This window comes from Chlamydotis macqueenii, chromosome 13 (assembly GCF_036417535.1).
Source record: "Chlamydotis macqueenii isolate bChlMac1 chromosome 13, bChlMac1.mat, whole genome shotgun sequence".
Lineage (NCBI taxonomy): Eukaryota > Metazoa > Chordata > Aves > Otidiformes > Otididae > Chlamydotis > Chlamydotis macqueenii.
Genome location: NC_141568.1, coordinates 20,301,604 through 20,320,929, shown reverse-complemented (window position 1 = coordinate 20,320,929; position 19,326 = coordinate 20,301,604). Strand labels below are relative to the sequence as shown.

Sequence of the window (19,326 nt, the reverse complement as noted above, 5' to 3'; positions counted from 1 at the left end):
GTTGAGAAAGACCCTTGCAGAGCACAAGGGGCAGATTGTATGCCAGTTAGCAAGTCAGCCCTCATCACTGGATAAAAATAACGTAGGAGGACCGTGGGCGTAAAGGCTTTTTGCCTGTTGAAATGAAAATAGAGTAGGTGATCAGCTTGTGCAAACATCTGGTGTAGCTGCAAAAAAGGAAGGAGGATATTATCATGAATGAAAGAGTTGATAATAACCTCTTGATAGTAGCCTTGTGTGGAAAGATGCCACGTTGGCTAACCAGCGCTTGTTAAGGAATGTATGGGAAAGGCTCCGTTCGCCACAGCGCTGAGCGCATGAAGCTCTGTTAAAACTAAATACGGTGCTTACGAATTCTGCTGAAGGGAAAGGTTTGGCGTACCGAGGCGTAGGGTTATAGCACAAGGCTCCTGGAACGTAATTTACGGAGGGTGTATAAAACAACACACATATTTTGCTTATCTGTCTATGTTCTTGGGTTTTTCTCATAGAGGAAATAAAATTCCAGCCCTTCAAGCTGGCTGGCAGGTACGGCTGTGTCTATTTAGAGGTCTGGCTAGGTTTCAAATTAGGGTGGAAGTGTGAGAAGGGAGATGTGTTAAAGAGCTGCACAGGGTCCACCAGATTGTGGCTGAGCAGCCTCTCCCTCATTCCAGCTTTAGATGGAGGTTCTTGTCACGAGGATGCCGAACGGCTACCGACATTGGCAGTTACAGCCCATGTGGCAACTGTAGAAAAAATATGTCAGCGGGGAAATAGGAGAGAAACTGCAAATTCTGCTCTCTTTTTATGACTACGTTGTCTTGAACTCACCAGTCTGGAGAAATTCCAGTGAGTGCAGAGAAGTGAGGGGTACGTGTTAAGACAAAGTCTGGACCCTCTAGGATGTAGTTATTCATTCTCCCTACTGAGCTGGAAAATCACCTCCTGTAAAATCGTTTGTCCTGGCCACAAGGTCCATATTTCCCTAGGTTCTGCGTGAGCAGAAATTAGTGTTCCTGTCTTACCCTTCAAGCTGGTTAGATAATGAGGATAATACAGCTGTGTGGTATGTTGACTGCTGAAGTGCTGGGACCTGTTAGGGCACACTAACCTTGAAGCTGCCGTTGTTACGAGCGTGACCCCTGGGCAAAGGAAAGAATGGTAGAGGTTTGGGATTTTTATAGACCTTAATCCTCAGAACTGGTTATACTTACCAAAGGATAATTTAGGTACTTCCTTTGTGCCTGCAGGTGCCTGGAATGAGCTTGGATACTGGGATAGATTAAGGAATAGGAAGACCAGGATGGATAAATTCTCAGATGTACATTGAATGGGATCTCTATAGCTTGCAGTGATCAGTACGCTTTGGCCTTAGGTTGGTGCCCAGGGTAATTTTGGTGAAATTCTTTTGGGGAAAAGCAGTGAGCCAAGAGATCTCCTTTTCCTCTTGGCAGTTTAAGGTAGGACCCTGTCTGAGCCTGGCTGGATTGGATGAACCTGAGAGGCCTTTCAGCATCACCAGCTACTAAACAGTGTTTCTCCAGTTCGAGACAATTGCCTTATTAAAATTGGCTAGCATTCTCTCTGACATAGCCAGACACGTAAGCTTTTGTTCACGGCCCATTGCCTTCAAAGAGATGTGTGAAGAATGTCCTGTGATGGGCCCCACTGATAATAAGGCCTGAGTGGCCTTCTGCTGTTCAAAAATGTACGTTTAGAACTGGTCTGAATTTTGAAAATCAAGCTAGACCTCAATGCGCATCTGGTAGACATCATTTATTTCCAAACCTGAGGTTTACAGTTCTGCCACTTCTCTTGCTGGCTTATCCTCTATGTAATCAACCATTTAACTATCCCAATAAAAAAAGACCAAGAAGTAGTAACGTCCAAGATTTTCTTCAAGTCCTGTATTTGTTTTGGTCACGTGAACTCAATTTTTAGCATAGTATGAATGGTTATCCCTGGGTTCTGTTAAAACCAAAGAAAAGAAAAGGCAGAACACAATTCTGCTGATTCCCATTTTGGGAAACCCAAATGCCTTCTGCTAAGTATCACAGCTGCAGGTTTCAGGCCATGTTCACAGTAGTGTGTCTTTTTGTGTTTCAACCCACCTGTAGGACATTACCAGCTTGCTTCATACCATCTATGAGGTAGTTGATGCATCAGTAAACCATTCTCCTAGCTCCAGCAAAACTCTGCGAGTGAAGCTCACCGTGGCCCCAGACAGCAGCCAGAAGAAGAGGAGCATCTTGTTACATCATGCTGGTAAGGATGCGCGGTCAGCCACTGGGCAAAATGCAAAAAATGTCAAGAATCCCTTAAAATCTATCTTCGTATTTTGTTAATACAAATAAATATATACTTAAAGGTAAACAATTATGTGGGTATTATCTGCTCTTCTTTCAGTATCTCTTAAGCAAATTAGCGTTCCCTCTCCTGACTGATTGTTTCCCCGTGGCAGCAGCAGTAACCCATGTGTTGTGTGATTGTCTTTGTGTACTGCAAGGCAGGTTTAAGACCTTTTCAACTGGTACCCCTTAATTCTGCTGATACTACAGCGCTCAGTTTGTGTGGAAACAGGTGTAGTGGTATAATATATAACATATATATATATATATGTTTTGCAAGTGCATAGCTGTCACTACTGCAGGATAAGAATAAATAATTAAGCATAAGTAACCTTTATGAGTCTGTGCATAAAAATTGCATGTTTTTCTGTACTGGTGGAGTCTGCCTTTATAAAATAGATTATACTCTACTGGCTTACCTTATATTCACTCTAGTAATAGTTATATCAGCATAATTACTTCAGTAGATAAAGTAGTACTAAATTAAAATACTTAAAAGAACACTTCAATAGAAAATGTGGTTACCTTATCCAGAAGGAGAGCCTTGTTACCTCACTTTCAATACATACATCCTCTCAGCCAAGGGCCGACACGATGAAATTTGCGCTGCTGAGGAGCTGTGTGATGCAGTAGTACAGCATCGAGCTCCAAACTACCGAGCCAAACTCCTGAGGGACAAGTATATCAGTGTCAATGCAGTTTCATTTAACCTGCCACATGGCTTGCAGCCTAGCCCTACTGATGTCCTACAGTCAAGGTTACGTTTTCTGTCTTGTGGACAAAAGCACTTTTGAGACGGTTACACAAAACGATACAGCACATCTTGATCTACTGACAAGAAAAAATGTATTTGCGGTGTAGCATTTAGTTACATGATCAGCAAGGACAGTAAGGTGAGAATAATGCACTTTCTCTTGTTGGCAGATCTGCAGAGTGCCAGGCACAGAGCGGAAAGCAAAGCTAATGAAGAAGTAAGAAGCTCTGAGAAGAAGCAGCGGGCTTCTCTCAGGTAAGGGGAGAGAATCCTGCCAGGCACTGTCTACCTCTGAGAAAATGTCAGCAACTGATTTCTTACTTGCTTGCTTTATTTTAAAAAATATGTTAAAATAGAAGAATTACAGGCTTTTTTACTTTGGAACCATGAGCAGATTCCATAGGTGGATTCTTTGTATATTAAAACAAAAAAGCAAATCTGTAGTGGCTGTTACTCAAATTTTCTTCTTCTATTGGCTCTTTGGAGGACATGCAGTGTCTTTTCTGAGGCCGTCTGCAAATATCGTACCTACTAGTGGAGTTTGTAGCACAGCCTTTTGGCTGAAGGTGTCCTGAAACCTTTTCACCTTCACAGAGGCCAGCTCCTGCCGTTCTCTGCCCTCCTCCCAGCCCATCTTTTTCACTGGTAACTCAGTTAGCTCCGGGTTTTATTCACTTGATCTCATTCCCCTGGTCATAGCCAGACCTGCGTCTCCTTACCACCTTTCCCCCTAAAGGAAGCAGTTAGAGCTGGCACTGGGTACCATACCGAGCAGAAGGAGGGAGGAAGGGACGGTCAGCGTTTACAGCGAGTGCTCTGCACAGGCTGTGTCCCACAGAGTAGGGGACAAGCAGGAGCTCCCAGCACACTGCCTGCTCCATGCTCCGTTTTGTTGCCTTTCAGCAACCCAACTCCACTTACAGAGTGCTTTTGTACACTTGGTAGGAGAATAAATTCACCTCTGCCTTACCTCACAGTGAGTTAGCAGAGTGGCTGTCTCTGCTGACTGCCACCTGCCCGAAACCATGCTTCCCCGCTGCCACATCAGCTTTAGGTCAACGTCCCCCTTGCAGAGTTAGTTACTAGGTAGTACCCATGTAGGAATTAGCCTGTTTGCTTCAAACCAGTATATTTAATATAATTTTGCAGGAAAAGTTGGGTAATTTAGTTTATCCTCTTTTTTCCCTGAGTTTCCCAATACATTTCACCACTTGAAAACGTGCCTGTCTGTTGTCTTTCAGTGGCGCCCAGGCGGTGTGACTCGCAGCGCATCCGTTTCCAGTGAAGCGCAAGCACAGGGGTTTCCTTTGTGAGCAGCTGCAGGTGCACTTGCAGCCATCTGCAGATTTGATAAAAAAGGGGTTTTAGTTCTTCCCTGACAGAATGTGCAATATTATTTTGGATACCAGTCCAGGACAGGCCTTTTTCCTCTGAAAATGTGTAATCGTGTGCACCTACCTTGTTATTGTGAGTTCTGCTTCCCTGATAGATAAAACCTGCGCTGAACTTCAGAGTGTGTGATCATTTGCCATGTTTTGTTCAATTATTAAAATTTTTACAGCTAAGAAAAATGTTAAGCTCTCAGTCACATGTAGGTGTGCTATTCCTTTTCTGAATTTCATATTTTAATAGATAGAAGAACAAATCAAAGGCAGATAATTTTGGTGCATTTTAATGTAGATTAGTTCTCCAAACAGGTCACCTTGGCGTATAGGTTTGACTTGCTTTAGGGTTTTGTGTTTCCTGCTGAGGCAAAGGGAAGCATTTGCTGAAGTGCTGCACTAAGGGCATGGAACCATTAATTGCATTTATTTCTTCAGCTGCAAATTAAAAAAAAAAAAAAAAAATCCAGTTTTGGCTTTCCTTGGATTGAGGGGTATTTGTCCAAATACATGTATGGAGTTTAACAAATTTATGAGGCGATGGGGCATTCAGTTTTATTAAAAATGACAACAAGACTGCGCCTCTGGTTTTTGGATGGAGTAAAAATGCTAGTGAGTTATGGCAGTAAGTGAATCCCAGTACAGTCAAATTTCAGATTAAAAAAAGACTAAAATGACTTCTAATCTTCTGTTAGCAACTCTGTGCAAAATCTTCTGTGAACTAAAAACCCCTCTGTGTGGACTAAAGCACGCTCCGTGGTTTTGCTTGCTGGCCTAGATTCCCTCTGCCTATTAGCAGAGGTTTGCCCTGTGGGAACTTAACGGGCTGCTTTTGTTTGATAATCTATGGCAAAAATCTCCTTTCCCTTTGAAGTCCCTCTCTCATCCACCTTAAAGTCCTGGTTTTGCCATTTCCAGTGAAATCCACAGTCCTAGAAGCATCAACTGTTGGGGCAGAACCTTGGCTGTGCTGCCTTTGTCCTTCGCATGCTTTTCGTTGGAGGCTTCCTGGACGGGACAAACCTGTATCTTGAGCTGAGCAGATCAGCGTCAGACAGGCTTTGTTGTTATTAGGTACGGACAGGACAATACTGTCCTGTTCCTGCTGTGTGTGTTGCAGGGACGTCTGTGTGCTCTGGCCAAATTGCTGACCCCCAGGAAAGCTCCCTGGGGCTCGTCGGGATCTCATGGTATCGATGCAGAGCTTTCCCCTTTGAAAGCAGCAATGAAGACTTCAGAAGTGCACACATCTCACAAATTCAGTCACTTGGGAATTCTAGGCAAAATGTGATTAATATTCCAGCTAAAGTGGATAGAAATGTTTTTATCCCAAAGATGGGAGATAGATGGGTTGGATTTTTCATCTGCTGGAAGCTACGGGCAGGAGGTTTCATCCGCAGGGCTAATACAGGTCTGAGGATGAATTAACCACGTTCACAGCTAGCGTGCCTGGCTTGCGTGGCACTGGCAGGCAACTTTGTGGATCGAGTCTCTTCATGCCGTTCTAGTTTATATTTCATGTGGTGTAACAGGAAAATACGATGCACATCAGCCTCCAAAGCATCTTCCTTTTACCCACAGACACGCTTTCTCACTCTCTCTCTTTTTCCTGCTCAATGATTTCGCCCTGACTGACCTAAACACTGTGTTACCAGTGAGCGTAGCTTTCAGGAAATGTCCTTGCCTTTCTCTGCCCCGCGCGCTGTCACCGCTCTGTTCCCTTTTCCTACTGTATTCCTGTGTGCTTGCTACTGTTAGGACGATGCTCCAGCATGGGAATTCTAGAAAGGGCTTTCATACACTCCACAAACACTTACGCAGATTTTTTTTTTTTTATTAGAAACAAATCCAAACCAACCCAACCCCCGTAACAACACTGTATATTTTTACACCCTGTGCTCCATGCGCGGTTAACGCACTCCTGCGTCTTCCTGTGCGTATGCCGGAGAGCGTTGCGGGGCTGGCTGCCAAACGGTTGAGTTCTCAGAAGTACGTAAAGTTCTCTTTGACAGTGGAGCATATCTCTCGTCAGTACATAATTGCTTCGCTGTGTATATTTGCATGAATATTGTTGAACGTTGTCTTGCATGTGAGAAAGCTATTAGAATGGGGGGCTGTGGCAGTCCTGGCGTAGTTTTTCTTTGCTGTCTTGATGAGAGATGGAATTTATTACAGTAACAAAAAAACAGGTTCCCTGTTAACTTAGTTTTCAACGGGCAGTGTTGCTTAATTGTGTTGGATCAAACCCAGTGATGTTTTTTCTGGGTTCACTGTGCATTGTCTGCAGCACGTGTGTGCACGTCCCAGTGGTTTCCGTGGGCAATTCATGCCTGGAAACTTCAGTTAGCCAGCTTCTAGCCCTGGAGATCTTTTATGTTGATCTGCTGAAGTGTAACAACCTGTAAAGGCGTGTCTGACACAGGAGAGGTAGCGAATTGGCTACGCATTTGAAAAAATAAAGAATATCTGGACATTCCCTCTTTTTTGACAGTGCCCCATGTCACTTCTTGAGTTCAAAGCTGACTCCGTCTTTAAAGCTTACCTGCTTTCCAGGCAGAATCTCCTCCATTCAGGAGACTCTTCCTCTGTCAAAGCAGCACAAAAATGATCTTCCAGGTAGGTCAAGTCTTGGGACTTCTATCAAAGAGCCTGTAGGCCTGTGTCTGACAGACACGGGGGACTCAGTTCTGTCATGTCCCTGCACGCTGGAGCCGGAGAGCAGTTTGTGTCAAAGCTCAGTGGGATCAGCAGCCTCTGGAAACCTGGAAATGTGTTAATAGAGTGAAAGTGGAGTGCTGGGCACCGAACAGTACAGAGCCCGTGTTTAGCAACTGGTGTAGGACACGAGGCCACATTCCGGGCTTGGGCTGACATCAGTACAAGCGCGTAGAGAAAGAGCAAAGCCTGTCTTGTGGTCTTGGAGACGAAGCTGTCTGAATGACAGACGGTGACTTAATCAAGAGTTTTCTGCTTATCCTGTTGGTTATATTGAAAATACTGGTCATATCTGCAGACAGCCATTTAAATTGCTGAATTAAATTGTTCAGCATTATGGGCTACAATACTGTAAACCTCGGCCTGATTTTTTTCTGCCTCATAAATGAATGGTATTTCAGATATTCATTCGCAGGAAATAGTTCTGCTATAAATAAAATTGCAAAGCTGGAGCAGGAGCAGGAAAAGGAGTCGAGATCGTGAAGCCGACGTCTGGTCTGACCTTATTAATTGTATTTTGGAAAGCAGCGGTTACCTCTGGTGTCCTACCGACACCTTCTCTCTCTCGTTACTGCCGCTGCGCTGTGGCCTGTCTTTCTGAAGCAGATACACGTGAGCATTCATCTGACACGAGCCTTGTCCCCGCGCTTCCTGGCAGCAGTGGGAACAGGCATGAATCAAACAGCAGGTTTTCTTGGACATGTCCAGATTAGAGCATCAGTTGAATGGTTCGACCCCAAGACAGAATGTAACAAACTCTAGGAGCATTTTTATTTGGTTTTGCATGTCCGATGCAATTTGAAAGCCTCTTTTGCTTTGGCGTCAGTTTATGGGAGGGGAAAGAACAGTCAGTTCAGGGCTATCAGCATGGCAGATCCGGTCATCCCAAATTTCAGGTGTTTGTTGTTTCTTTGTGACTAACTCCTGTCACTTCAAAGGGACCATTAGTTGTTGGTTTGCAGATGGTGATAACATCTGCATCCTGGAGCAGCTCTGCTGTGAGGCCAGGCTGAGAGAGCTGGGGCTGTTCAGCCTGGAGAAGAGGAGGCTCCGGGGAGACCTGAGAGCGGCCTTCCAGTACCTCAAGGGGGCCTTATAAGAAAGATGGGGAGAGGCTGTTCAGTAGAGCCTGTTGTGATAGGACATGGGGTGATGGTTTTAAACTAGAGGGAGGCAAATTTAGATTGGATATTAGGAGAAAATTTTTTACAATGAGGGTTGTAGAACACTGGAACAGGTTGCCCAGAAGAGGTGGTGGATGCCCCATCCCTGGAAACGTTCAAGGCCAGGTTGAACGGGGCTCTGAGCAACCTGATCTGGTTGGAGATGTCCCTGCTCCTTGCAGGGGGGTTGGACTAGATGATCTTTGAAGGTCCCTTCCAACTCTAACCATTCTATGATTCTACCTGTAACGACTTTAAAGAGGTTCTGCTGAATTGTGATTTTGCTTCCTGCTGGCAGATACCACCAGAGCGAGAACAATCCAGAGCAGAGTGGGTGCTATCGTCACTGTGTGGATGAGAACATTGAAAGGAGAAACCACTATTTGGATCTTGCAGGAATAGAAAACTACACGTCAAAGTTTGGGCCAGGTAATTGGGTAATTCATGTTGCAACCTTGTCGTCTTTTTCTGTCTTCAGTTGCATGTTCCACATGAGGGACAGTGCATTGGGAAGTGCATCTGTAGTGACTTACGGGAAGGACTGGGACTGTGTGAGTACTGCAGGATAATTAGGTGAAGGTGGTATTCACCACAGAGTGGCTCAAGTGCTGCAAGCCTGCAGTACTTGTTTGTGTAGCCAAACTTGGAGGTGAGCCTAGGAGAATAATCTTTACATCTAAATTATTAAGTTTAGTCTATGGGTGAGGCGAGGACTGATTTTTGGATGTTGGAGCTCGTTCCCAAGATGATACTTGCACACATTTTGTACTCACTACTGACCCAAAAACCAGAAAATGTGGGTTCATACCTGGAATTTTGGCTTCTGTTCCCACATGAAAGAGATTTGTATTTCCGCCCTTTCCCTGTCCTCTGCCAAGATTTTACTGTTCCGCTCACAGTTATTTTGAGGAGTTTCAGATAGATGATGACCAAGAGAAGGTAATGTAAAGACTTTTATATACACAAATACACGCACACAAACACTCTTGTATAGATATTTGTGTGTGTGTTATTTACTAGTCAGAATTATGAACTGTAATTAAACCAGACAGCTATAATTGCATTCACTTCCTTAGGAAAAATTTACTTTGCCAATAATGCTATCCCTGCCAACTGAATGCTACTAATTAAAACTTTGAAATATTAGATGACTAACTCGGCTTGTTATTTCCTAGGATCTCCTCCAGCAGCTCAAAAACATGACCCACCAAGCAGAGTTGTGAATCAGACCAGATCCCGTTCCCATGAACCTGAAACCTTCCATGCTTACCATAGGAAGTCTCAAGTGGTGGATCCGAGCCACATCAATCTGGCTGAGAGTTCATATGCCAAGATCGCAGAAATCCAACAGAGGCTGCGTAACCAGGACTCAAACAAGCACTTTGTGAGGTCTCCCAAGGCCCAGGGCAAAAACGTTGCCCCTGTGCATCCTGGAAGGGCAGTGAGAAATAAACCTTTTCAAGGGGCGCCCATGCCAATGGCTTCCCCCAGTGCACGGGTGGGCCAGAATCTTCCTTACCTCCCCTTGCAATCTCAACAGGTTCACAAGAAGCATAAGCAGAGGGCAAAGGAGAATCACCAAATGTGCAAAACCTTCCAGTCTCCAGGGACAGTTGTGGAAAAGGAACACGTGAGAGACCTGCCCACAGTCATTTTATATGAAGGCCAAGTCGGACAGATGATACAAAGACACGAACACCACCACCACCACGAGCACCACCACCACTACCATCACTTCTACCAGACATAGAAGAGATCCCACCAACATCCTCCAAGAGTCATCCCACATGAAGGAAACGCGTTCTTGCGATACCAGAACTAAGGCATTACTATGATTAATATTATTGTTACTCCATTAATATTCAGCTAGCGTATATTTTAGAGGTTATATGGAACTCTTGAAACTTACCCTATTTATATGTTGTGGAACTGCATAGCTTACTTAAACACCTTGTGGATTTTTTTTTTTTTTTTTTTAAGTGGCTCGTAAAACAGCAAACAGCCATAGCTTTTTGAGCTGTGATTTAATACAGGTCGTCAACGCACTTCTTCACAAGTACTACTTCCACTGTAGCAGGAAAGATACTTCAAACACTCATGCAGACACCGAGCTTAACAGTCTGCTGTATGTCGGCTGATCGCACACAAGCCTTTTGTCAGGGGAGCAATGTTCCAAGGGTTGGACTCCAGAGATACTCAGAATAACAGAAGATACAAACAGCTGCTACCTCTAGTATTATTCAGATTTTATTTTCTTTTTATTGATTGTAATGTGCTACGGGGGGGTGGGATTTTAATATACTGCATTCACGTAGCCTGTTTGTGTTCACATCCTTTCAAATTATCTTAATAATTACAAGGAAATATTAGCTATACTTGTCAACAGAGCTACATTTGTACGACTTACACTTTATTTTCTTCACTGACACAAGTACAGTCTGTTATATACTGGGTAATATTTAAATATACTTTATTTTTGGTTTTTCTCTTGCTTACTCTCCATTCTCTTTGGGGTAACCATTTGAAAAGAGGAGGATGTGAAATGGGGTTTTCAAAAGCATCACTAGACTTTAGTGCTCGGGCCATAGGTATCATCCACGGGGTTTGAGAAGGAGAGGGGTTGTTTGGGGGTTTTGTTTTGTTTAAATCCACAGTTCTTTGTTTTGAGAAAGAATTGAGGAAAATATACTTTCTCACTTTAAATGTTGGCAAATATATATTAAATATAAATATAAATATATATATATATAAATATGCACACTCTCAGGTACATTTTGTTGTGTTTTAGAAATCTGTGGTTTGAATATTAACATTTTTTTTTTTTTTCTCCACAACAGTGGCTTTTTAGAAACATATGCCGTGGCATTTTCTTAGGTGCCTCCAATTTAAATTTCCCCAGCAGCTACCAATTTGCGCTTCTCCCATTTTAGAGACAATTCAACATGTAAAAAAAAATCATTCACAATCATTCTGGCGGCTTCTACTTTTTCCGTCTCAAAGGGCTTCCATTCCATGAAGGAGAATGAGACCAGATTCACAAGAGCTTACTGGCTGCTGATAAATTTGAAGGTCAAAAGCAAAAAGGAAATTAGAAAAGTGAAAAAAAAGGGTCAGTACATTCAATTATTGCTTTCTGTGGGGCCCAGATTGATAGTGCATTCAGCTGGGTTTTGTACAGATCACCGTTTTGCAGATAGAAAGGGACTGAAAAACACCTGCGTTGCTTCTGGAACTGTAGAGAACTCCTCACACAAACCCATGACTGTTCTATAACCATATTTGCTTTGGGTTTGAATTATTTTAAATGTTGTGGTGTTTCGTCTGTAGTGTATATTGTGAAATGTAACTATCCCACATCGCTATAAGCCCTTTCTGACGAGGGTATTTGTTTTCTGACTAGAGTTTTGCTCAGCCCAACATGGGGCATTACCTTCCTGCTGACCAGTTTCAGAGGGACGTTGTCCTTCCTGAGAACATGGAGACATCACCTTTAAGGAACAGTGGAGAGCCTTGCCGCCTTCTGGAGCGGTGATGGGGCCCATCTCTTGTCTCCCTGGATCAGCAGTTTAGACTTATAGTCCTTTTTACAAAATCTGGTTTATTTTATTTTATTTTTTTTTTTAGCTGTCAACAGCGTGTTCTGTTAATACTAAAAAAATGTTTTTCAAATGTGTTTGATCTGTGTGACAACTATGCCGTTCTGTTTATTTTTAAAATTCCTGAAGTCCAAAAATATTTATATGCAGAATTTTCTGTATGGAAAATATGAAAAGGCCACAAATTTGGTTAGTTACCACTGAGTTGTTCTAGTCGAAGCCTTTTTTGCTGCTTGTGTATCATTCTTTTTCAATGTATATATAATTATGGACTGCAAAAAAAAAAAAAAGGCATTTCTATGTCTAGTAGAAGGAATAAGCTTATTTATATTATAGTGTTAACAAAGTCTGATGTATTCAAGTGACTTACGTTATAACGCATGCGAACACACAAGTGTACATTCCGTCTGGGAAGGGATGCCATGCTATTTGTTCTCAAGAGCAAAGAATTGTAATTATTTGTAAGTAATTGAAGCTGTGCCCAGTGAACTCTGAGGAGTAACACACACAACCTCGCCTTGATTCGGTTCGCTTTATTAGACCTGGAGATTCAAAAGACAAATTCTGCCTTGCTCAGATTCTGCGGAACGCCAATCCGTTTTAATAACGTGGCATCCCCTTACTGAAACTTCACCCAGCCCTGTGCGAACATCCCGTACCTGGTACTGTGTTGCAGTTGTGTTACGTGCATTTTCAGTGTGAATAACATGTAGCACAGTTTCTTTTCACAGAACCTTAAATTTCCCTACCTTTTGAAAATGTTTGCTTTTCAGTATTTTGTATAGTAAATATAGATGGTTTTGACTAAATGCTTTATTTATTTAACAGCAAAAACTGTGCCAAGAGAACCCCCTGTTAATTAAAGTTTTACTAGTTCAGAAAGTATATTTCCTTTCTCTTGTTGTGGATTTCAGGGGCTCATTGCAATTGCTGTCAGTGCTCGCAGATCCCACTGGCGACAGAGCCTGCATTAGCGTTTTTGGGAGCAGGATCAGGCCGGAAGGTATGGACTGGCTACGCTTTGCTTTTATATTTAAACTGTCCAGTTTCAAAGCTCAAGTTCTTGTCCCCAACCTGTGTTAAGTTACTGATTTTCCAGCTTGTTATTAATTCTGAAAATGTTTTGAAATATATATATATATATAAAATTTTAAGCTGCTCAAAACTATGGCTGAATCAAAATTGAAAATAGGGTAGATTCTGGTTAAAAAAAAAAAAGAAAACATTTAATTTCTAAGAAAAAAAAAATTTGGAGTTTGTTACTACTATGTAAAAGTAAAATGGAGTGCCGTGAAGTCATTTCACATGAAAACTCCAGCCTTTTCACTTACTTCTTCTGTTTTTACACAAAGCGATTCAGCAAATCTAAGCCGATCCCAAAATTTGCACTACTTGCTGAAAAAAAAATTCAACTGAAAAATTTTGCACAGCTCTTCCAGCTGCAATTTTGGGGAAGCCAGGTTTTTGAAAGGAAGGGTTGCTAAGCTCTTCTCACAACTTCATGACCAGCTAATACAAAGTAAGCTAAGCTGGGGAGAGCAAAGTAAGATCTCTCTCCCAGTGAAACCTCTGGCAAGGCTGCCAGATTCCCACTGGCTTCAGGGCGCCTGTAATTTCATTCCAGGAACATGGGTTTGAAGTCTACATAATGTGCGGAGAGTGATTTCAGTATTTATTTTCTGTGCATCTTACTGCTGATGGTTTTGTAGTGGCTAATATTAAGTGGAAGTTTTACTGTAAGAGATCTGTAACTGAATTAAGATTAGCAGCAAACACTGTGCTTTATACTCACGTCACTGGAGGACCTCAAGGCACTTCCAGATGTCTTTGAAGCATCCGCACGTCATTTAGTCACTGTTAGGAAGGGAGACCCAGTGCTGCCCTTGGACGATGAATCATAGAATCACAGAAGGGTTAGGGTTGGAAGGGACCTTCAAAGCCCATCCAGTCCAACCCCCCTGCAAGGAGCAGGGACATCCCCGACTAGGTGAAGCGCAGGTTCTCCTGGCACGTTGGCAGACCAGCCCCATAAGGCCATACCAAATTAAAACGCTGCACATACGACCTCTATAACTGCCTTCCTACTCATCGTGAGCACAGCACAGCAAAGCATAGCTGGAGATACATATATATACACACAAAAATACAGATACGTGTCCTCTGGTAGAGGTTAGTGAATGGCTCGAAATGGATTCAGACAGAGGTGATCTTTTACAAAGGGATGAGTACTGCGTATGCTCAGCACTCTGAGTGGCACGAGTTGCCACATAAACACATAATACCGATAGGATGGATGCGTGCTGTTCTCCGTCTGTCATTGCGTACCTCAATTACTGAATGACAGATTTCATTTGTATTCCAATTAACAGGAAAGTTGGGCCCCTTGGGGCCTGCGTTATGCTTGAGAAAAATTCATGATGCTGGAAAATTGGCAAAAACGTTCACCGTAATTTTTGCCTGGAGTATAGGCAGGAATGTTCGTATTTGGAAACGTGTCAGCTAATCAAGTCTCACCTTTAATTACCTTGATGCAATTCATTGAGATCTGAAAAGATGTTTTCAGACATGACTTATTCATGGTTTTGCTGGGAACCAAGTCCTACTCAGCTTCTTGTGAGTTGTCAGACTTCTTTTTTTTTTAAAATATACCAAGCAGAAACATGTTTGAAAATCCATGAAAGAAAAATGGAACTTAATGTGTTTTCTAAATAGCTTCTGGAAGAAGACTTCTCTTCTTTTTTTAATGCAGTTAGCGGCAAAACCAGCCTCAATTTATCACATAACGATTTATTTTCTTTGTGTATTTGACAGCTATTCAGTCAGACTTGGAAGGGGATTTTTTTTTGCTTGTGTACATTTAAAATGTGTTCAAAATGGGCTAAAAGGAAAAGATGCAAATAACTTTATATTGAAATTTTTCAGTAGACATTGAACTGCATCTTATTTGAAGTTTGGATCATAGTTATTAAATAATGAGGTTTTCGATGACACGTTAATGTTGTATTTCTATATAATTCTAGATAATTTGATCCTACTGAGCTAAAGGGATGGAAATAATATGGATGAGGTCCTCTAATTTCTTTGTTTTAAAATAGCAGGACTTAAGGACTCTTCAGATGGATTACTGTGAGGGTTAGAGCTCTGGAGAAACACTGGCAAGGGCAGGATGGAAAGATTTGTGAAGTGTAGGGATAGCACAGAACTATCTGGCAGAGAGAGGGGAGCGGGGAGACAGGCAAGGGCAGGAAAGTACTCTATGGAGAAGCTGTATTCACGTTACTTTTTTGAATCTCTTATGGGACATTCATTGTTCATCAAACCGCAACAGTAGTCCATAGGAAGCTTTTCACTGGGAAAGCTGGAAAGGCTTTCCCGAAGAGGTCGATCTGCAGCGTGCCGCAGGAGACGTGAGGAAGGAAAGCTGTAGGTAATCACCCTAGAGCCATGGCAGAATAAGAAATGATGCCCTGGTTTCCAGAGTCCTTGTCCAAGCTGAGGGCAATTTTTTTCAGAAGTGGAAGTGTTTCTACAGATGTTTTCAATATTTTTCAGAACATGTTTGGAATAGTAGCATCAGTTCTTTTTCTGTTTGGTTACAAACACACATAAATTGGTCAAATGTTGCCCAAAGCTTCCATATCTGTCCTGATTTTTCTAAACATTTGGCACTAACTATGCCTTGGAAATCTACTGACACAAAGTATAATCTTGCTAACCCAAGAAAGAGCAGGCTGGCCCTATGGGTTGTCTCATCAGCCTGGTATTTCGAGGTCTGAGAGCAGGAAGTAGAATTTTTGTAGGGATGTTGAGGACGTAATGTTAAGGGGCTTCCGACATTTGGCAGCGGGCAAACATTAACACTGCCAGGCACGCTGGTAATCTGTGCTTTCTGCTTTTTCTGACGTGCTGATGGGTTTTGTGTCTTCCTTTGAGCGCCTGGTCCATCTAGACAAAGCAGCCTGTAATTGCTAAGAGATGTACTGGTTTGGTGGGCCTGGACTTTGTGGGTGAACGTACGGGGTTCAGATCCCTCTGCTGCTAAGTGCTCGTTCTTGCACTTAATCCTTCCCGTTATGTCCAGTTCACAAAGTGTAGCACGTTGAGGCTTTGTGAATTTTCTAAGAAAACGCCTAAGAAACTGGGCCAAATTTGTCTTCAGCTTCACAAACAGAAGCCAGAAGAGCCCCGTGCATGTCTTGGCATTTGGACCTTCAAATGCAGTTTGCTATGTGAGTCATCATTTTTTCTTGTACTCATTTCGGATATTTGATAAGCTCTTTTTATGGTTTACAAGTTTAAAAAGACAAATAAAGCTTTGTAGATTAAAACGTTGGTTCGGAGGTTGTGTTTTGTCCTCGCTGGAGGTCTGTGAGTGGTCTTTTTCTCTGGGCTTGAGCATAAGCCTACAAAGTGAGTTTGGAGTGGGTGTTTATAGTTCTTCGCTTGCTTGCTCACAGGATAAGCCTGTTGATAGATGAATAAAGTGCCACTTGAGGTTGTTAACAACCAGGACTGGTAAGGCTAGTTCAGCTAAGATAAACAGCGAAATGCCGTGGCAATTAGCGTTAAGGTCTCACTTGGCCAGTGCTGATTTTTGAAGTCGTAGATACGGTGCTGTACAGATACCCATGGCCGTGGGGTCTGGAGCTATTTATTCTGTCCTTGCTCCGAGTGCTCTATGTGGTGCCTGCTGACTCCTGTGTGGTGCCTGCCCAGGGCATCCTTGCATATTCGACGTGCCGTCAAGGAAGCAGGAGCACGCAAACTGTAATGTTTCAGTCTGAAGCAATTAACCCTCTCGCCCTGCGAGGAGTGGAGGGGAGGAAAAGCTCCATTAAAGAGACTCTGAGTTCCCAGTAAGTGCAGAAGTGTGAAGGGAAGCAAAAAGCAGCACTGTGGGCCTCGCATTGCTCCTGTTTCTTTACAGCCTTCCTAGGGAATATTTTTTACTTTTGATGTCTGTAATCACAACTTTGTGCCATTTGAGCGTGCCGTCTGTTAAGGCCACAACCCTCAATGGCTCTGCACGTGTGACTTCCATGGGTTTCCATGGAAACTTCATGCGGCCTGACTGGATGGGCAAATGTAAACGGAGGTCCTGTGATGTACGCTCGCTTGGCATCGGGGCCCCAGGGCACGCAGAGCTTGCACTGATCAGGTTCAGGCTTTTATAAGACTTTTCCTGGTCTAATAAATGGATGCTAAAATCAATTAATTTAGAGATTACCATCTTGGCAGCTTAGGAGTCTGAAATACGGAGTCATTTTAGCTACTGACGATGAGTTACAGGTGCTGTCATAGTGTGTTCAGGAGCAGGGCAAGACTTTTGTACCTTACTCTGCTAAAAACATCATCGCAGCAACCCCTGCCCTGGTAATTGAATCATAAATTCAGCATTCACAGGATGCTACGTGTCTACTGGTGTTTGTAACAATAGGTAACAAAGTTTATTTTACTCAGAGCCTTTGTTCATATAGACACTGCTTTTATTGCCCACAAACGTAAAGGAAATCCTCTGCAGAGCAGACCTCACCACGAGCATCCTGCGTGCCCTGTTACCGCCTCCCCAGGGATGTGCAGGATGGAGGCACTCCAAAGACATGGTCAGAAATTTCTGCTTCCGGGCACACAAGAGGTACATTCGCTATGTCTGTAACCGCAACAGGGAAAATCAAGGAGTCGAAGCGATTCTGAGGCACGGAACTGTTCCTTCTCCTCAAGAGGGGTGGCAACGTCCCGTACTGCCGGATCGCTCCCCTCAGCACCACTGCACGGGGTGTCTGCGGACGCTCCAGGACATGGGACAAGCAGATGCTCGGACTCAGTAAAGCCTTGGATTCCAAAATGCTCTTCCATCCCTTTAGTCAGTGATAGGAACCGTTGGGAAAGATGTCACCGTGAAAAGGACTCACACGAGACAATTTTTTTGCTGTTGACTCTCCGCTGTGCCCTTTCATGGGTTTAAAATCCACTTATCTGAAAGTGTGCAGTTACATTTTGTCCTTTTTCATCACTTAACTGCATCTTCTTGATCTGAAGAAATAAAAGCAATTTAAAAAATTAGAGATTTTGTTTTCATATGTGCTGCCAAGTCTGATACGGCAAAGTAACTGCTGAATTGGCGCAAGCAGTCTGAGAGAGCCAGCAGATTTAGGAAGGGAGAAGATAAACCTTATTATGTTTCTTTGCCAAAGGAGAAAAGAAACGATATTGACTTAAATGTGGGAAATTTAAAAGGGGCCATATGTTCTCACTTTGTGCTTTGTTTCTAATAGATAGACAGAAATCTTTGAAGTGTGGATTGGCACAGTAGGGTGCATGCTTCTGTAGAGAAAAGATGCTAAATGGGGAGGATGTGAGGGGGCACATGAAACTCTATTAGCCATGCAACAGCAAAGAGAGAAAGGCAAATCCAATGATAATGTACATCTGTTTCAGGGAATTTATAAGCTTTGAACATTTTTTATGTGCAGATAAGTGGATCCTTTTCTTACCATAACTTAGAACTTCAAAGCAGATTGTGTGGATAATGCAAATTGCTGAAATATGAGATTTTCCTACAAAGAGGTTTCCAAAAAAGAAAAAAAAAAAAGAATTAAGGCTAATTGATGCCACAGTCTTTTATGTACAGTGTAAAAACTCTACAAAAATTGATTTTTATGAACTAAGAAATTGATGAAAAAATATTGAAGTCTGCTGTTTGCAGTCAGGGACTGTAGTTTGAAACTGCGGCTCTGTGAATTAAATATTTGTCTGCACTATCACTGCCGCAATAGTGTAAGATAAATTAAGATATGTAGCCAAGCTGTAATTGTATCAAAGTCTGCCATGTCGTAGGAATGTAAAACTCCAGAGTGCGGCATGATGTGCAGCACCTGACGTTAACATCGCTGTCAAGGGAATGAAGCGGGAATTTCTAGGATATGAGGAAAAAAATAAATATTACAAGAGACAAAAAGTAATGGGAGGGAGGGAGGAGGTGGAGGGTTCTGATACGGTAAATCCTGGGAGTGGATGGGTGTGTAACTTCTTAACTGCTCGGAAAAATCTGGTGGGGTACGGCCAGGCTTGGGGATGCCAGGTGGGAGCTGCAAATGTCCCAGGTGGAAGTGCAAGGACACAACGTCCCAGGGGAGAAATGACAGCAGCAAAGAGATTCTGCAGACATTTATTGCAGGGGGTGCAGAGGTGCATTCCCTTCCTCTCTTGGCAGCCTCCGACTGTAAAGCCAGCTTTGTATTCCTTTGGAATGGTTGGGGTGCTAATGCTCCTCTTGGCGCTAAAGACAAAGGCAACCAGAAGTGGGAGCTCATGTCTCATGGCTGAGCTTTTCCTCAGGTTTGGCTTCACCTGCCAGCTTGGCATCTTCAGCTGGTGTTTCTCTCC

The 19,326-nt window shown here is 42.9% G+C and overlaps 1 protein-coding gene across 1 annotated transcript in view; it reads left to right on the top strand.

Moving 5' to 3' along the window:
• NKD1 (NKD inhibitor of Wnt signaling pathway 1) overlaps window positions 1–12,822 on the top strand; it is a 101,096-nt gene extending 88,274 nt beyond the window's left edge. The window contains exons 7-10 of the mRNA XM_086758414.1: window positions 2,100–2,247; window positions 3,255–3,339; window positions 8,643–8,773; window positions 9,520–12,822. Of these exons, the coding sequence (XP_086614540.1) occupies window positions 2,100–2,247; window positions 3,255–3,339; window positions 8,643–8,773; window positions 9,520–10,094 (939 nt within the window). The 3' untranslated portion in view covers window positions 10,095–12,822. The remainder of the gene's footprint in view (window positions 1–2,099; window positions 2,248–3,254; window positions 3,340–8,642; window positions 8,774–9,519) is intronic.
• Window positions 12,823–19,326: the final 6,504 nt, after the last annotated feature.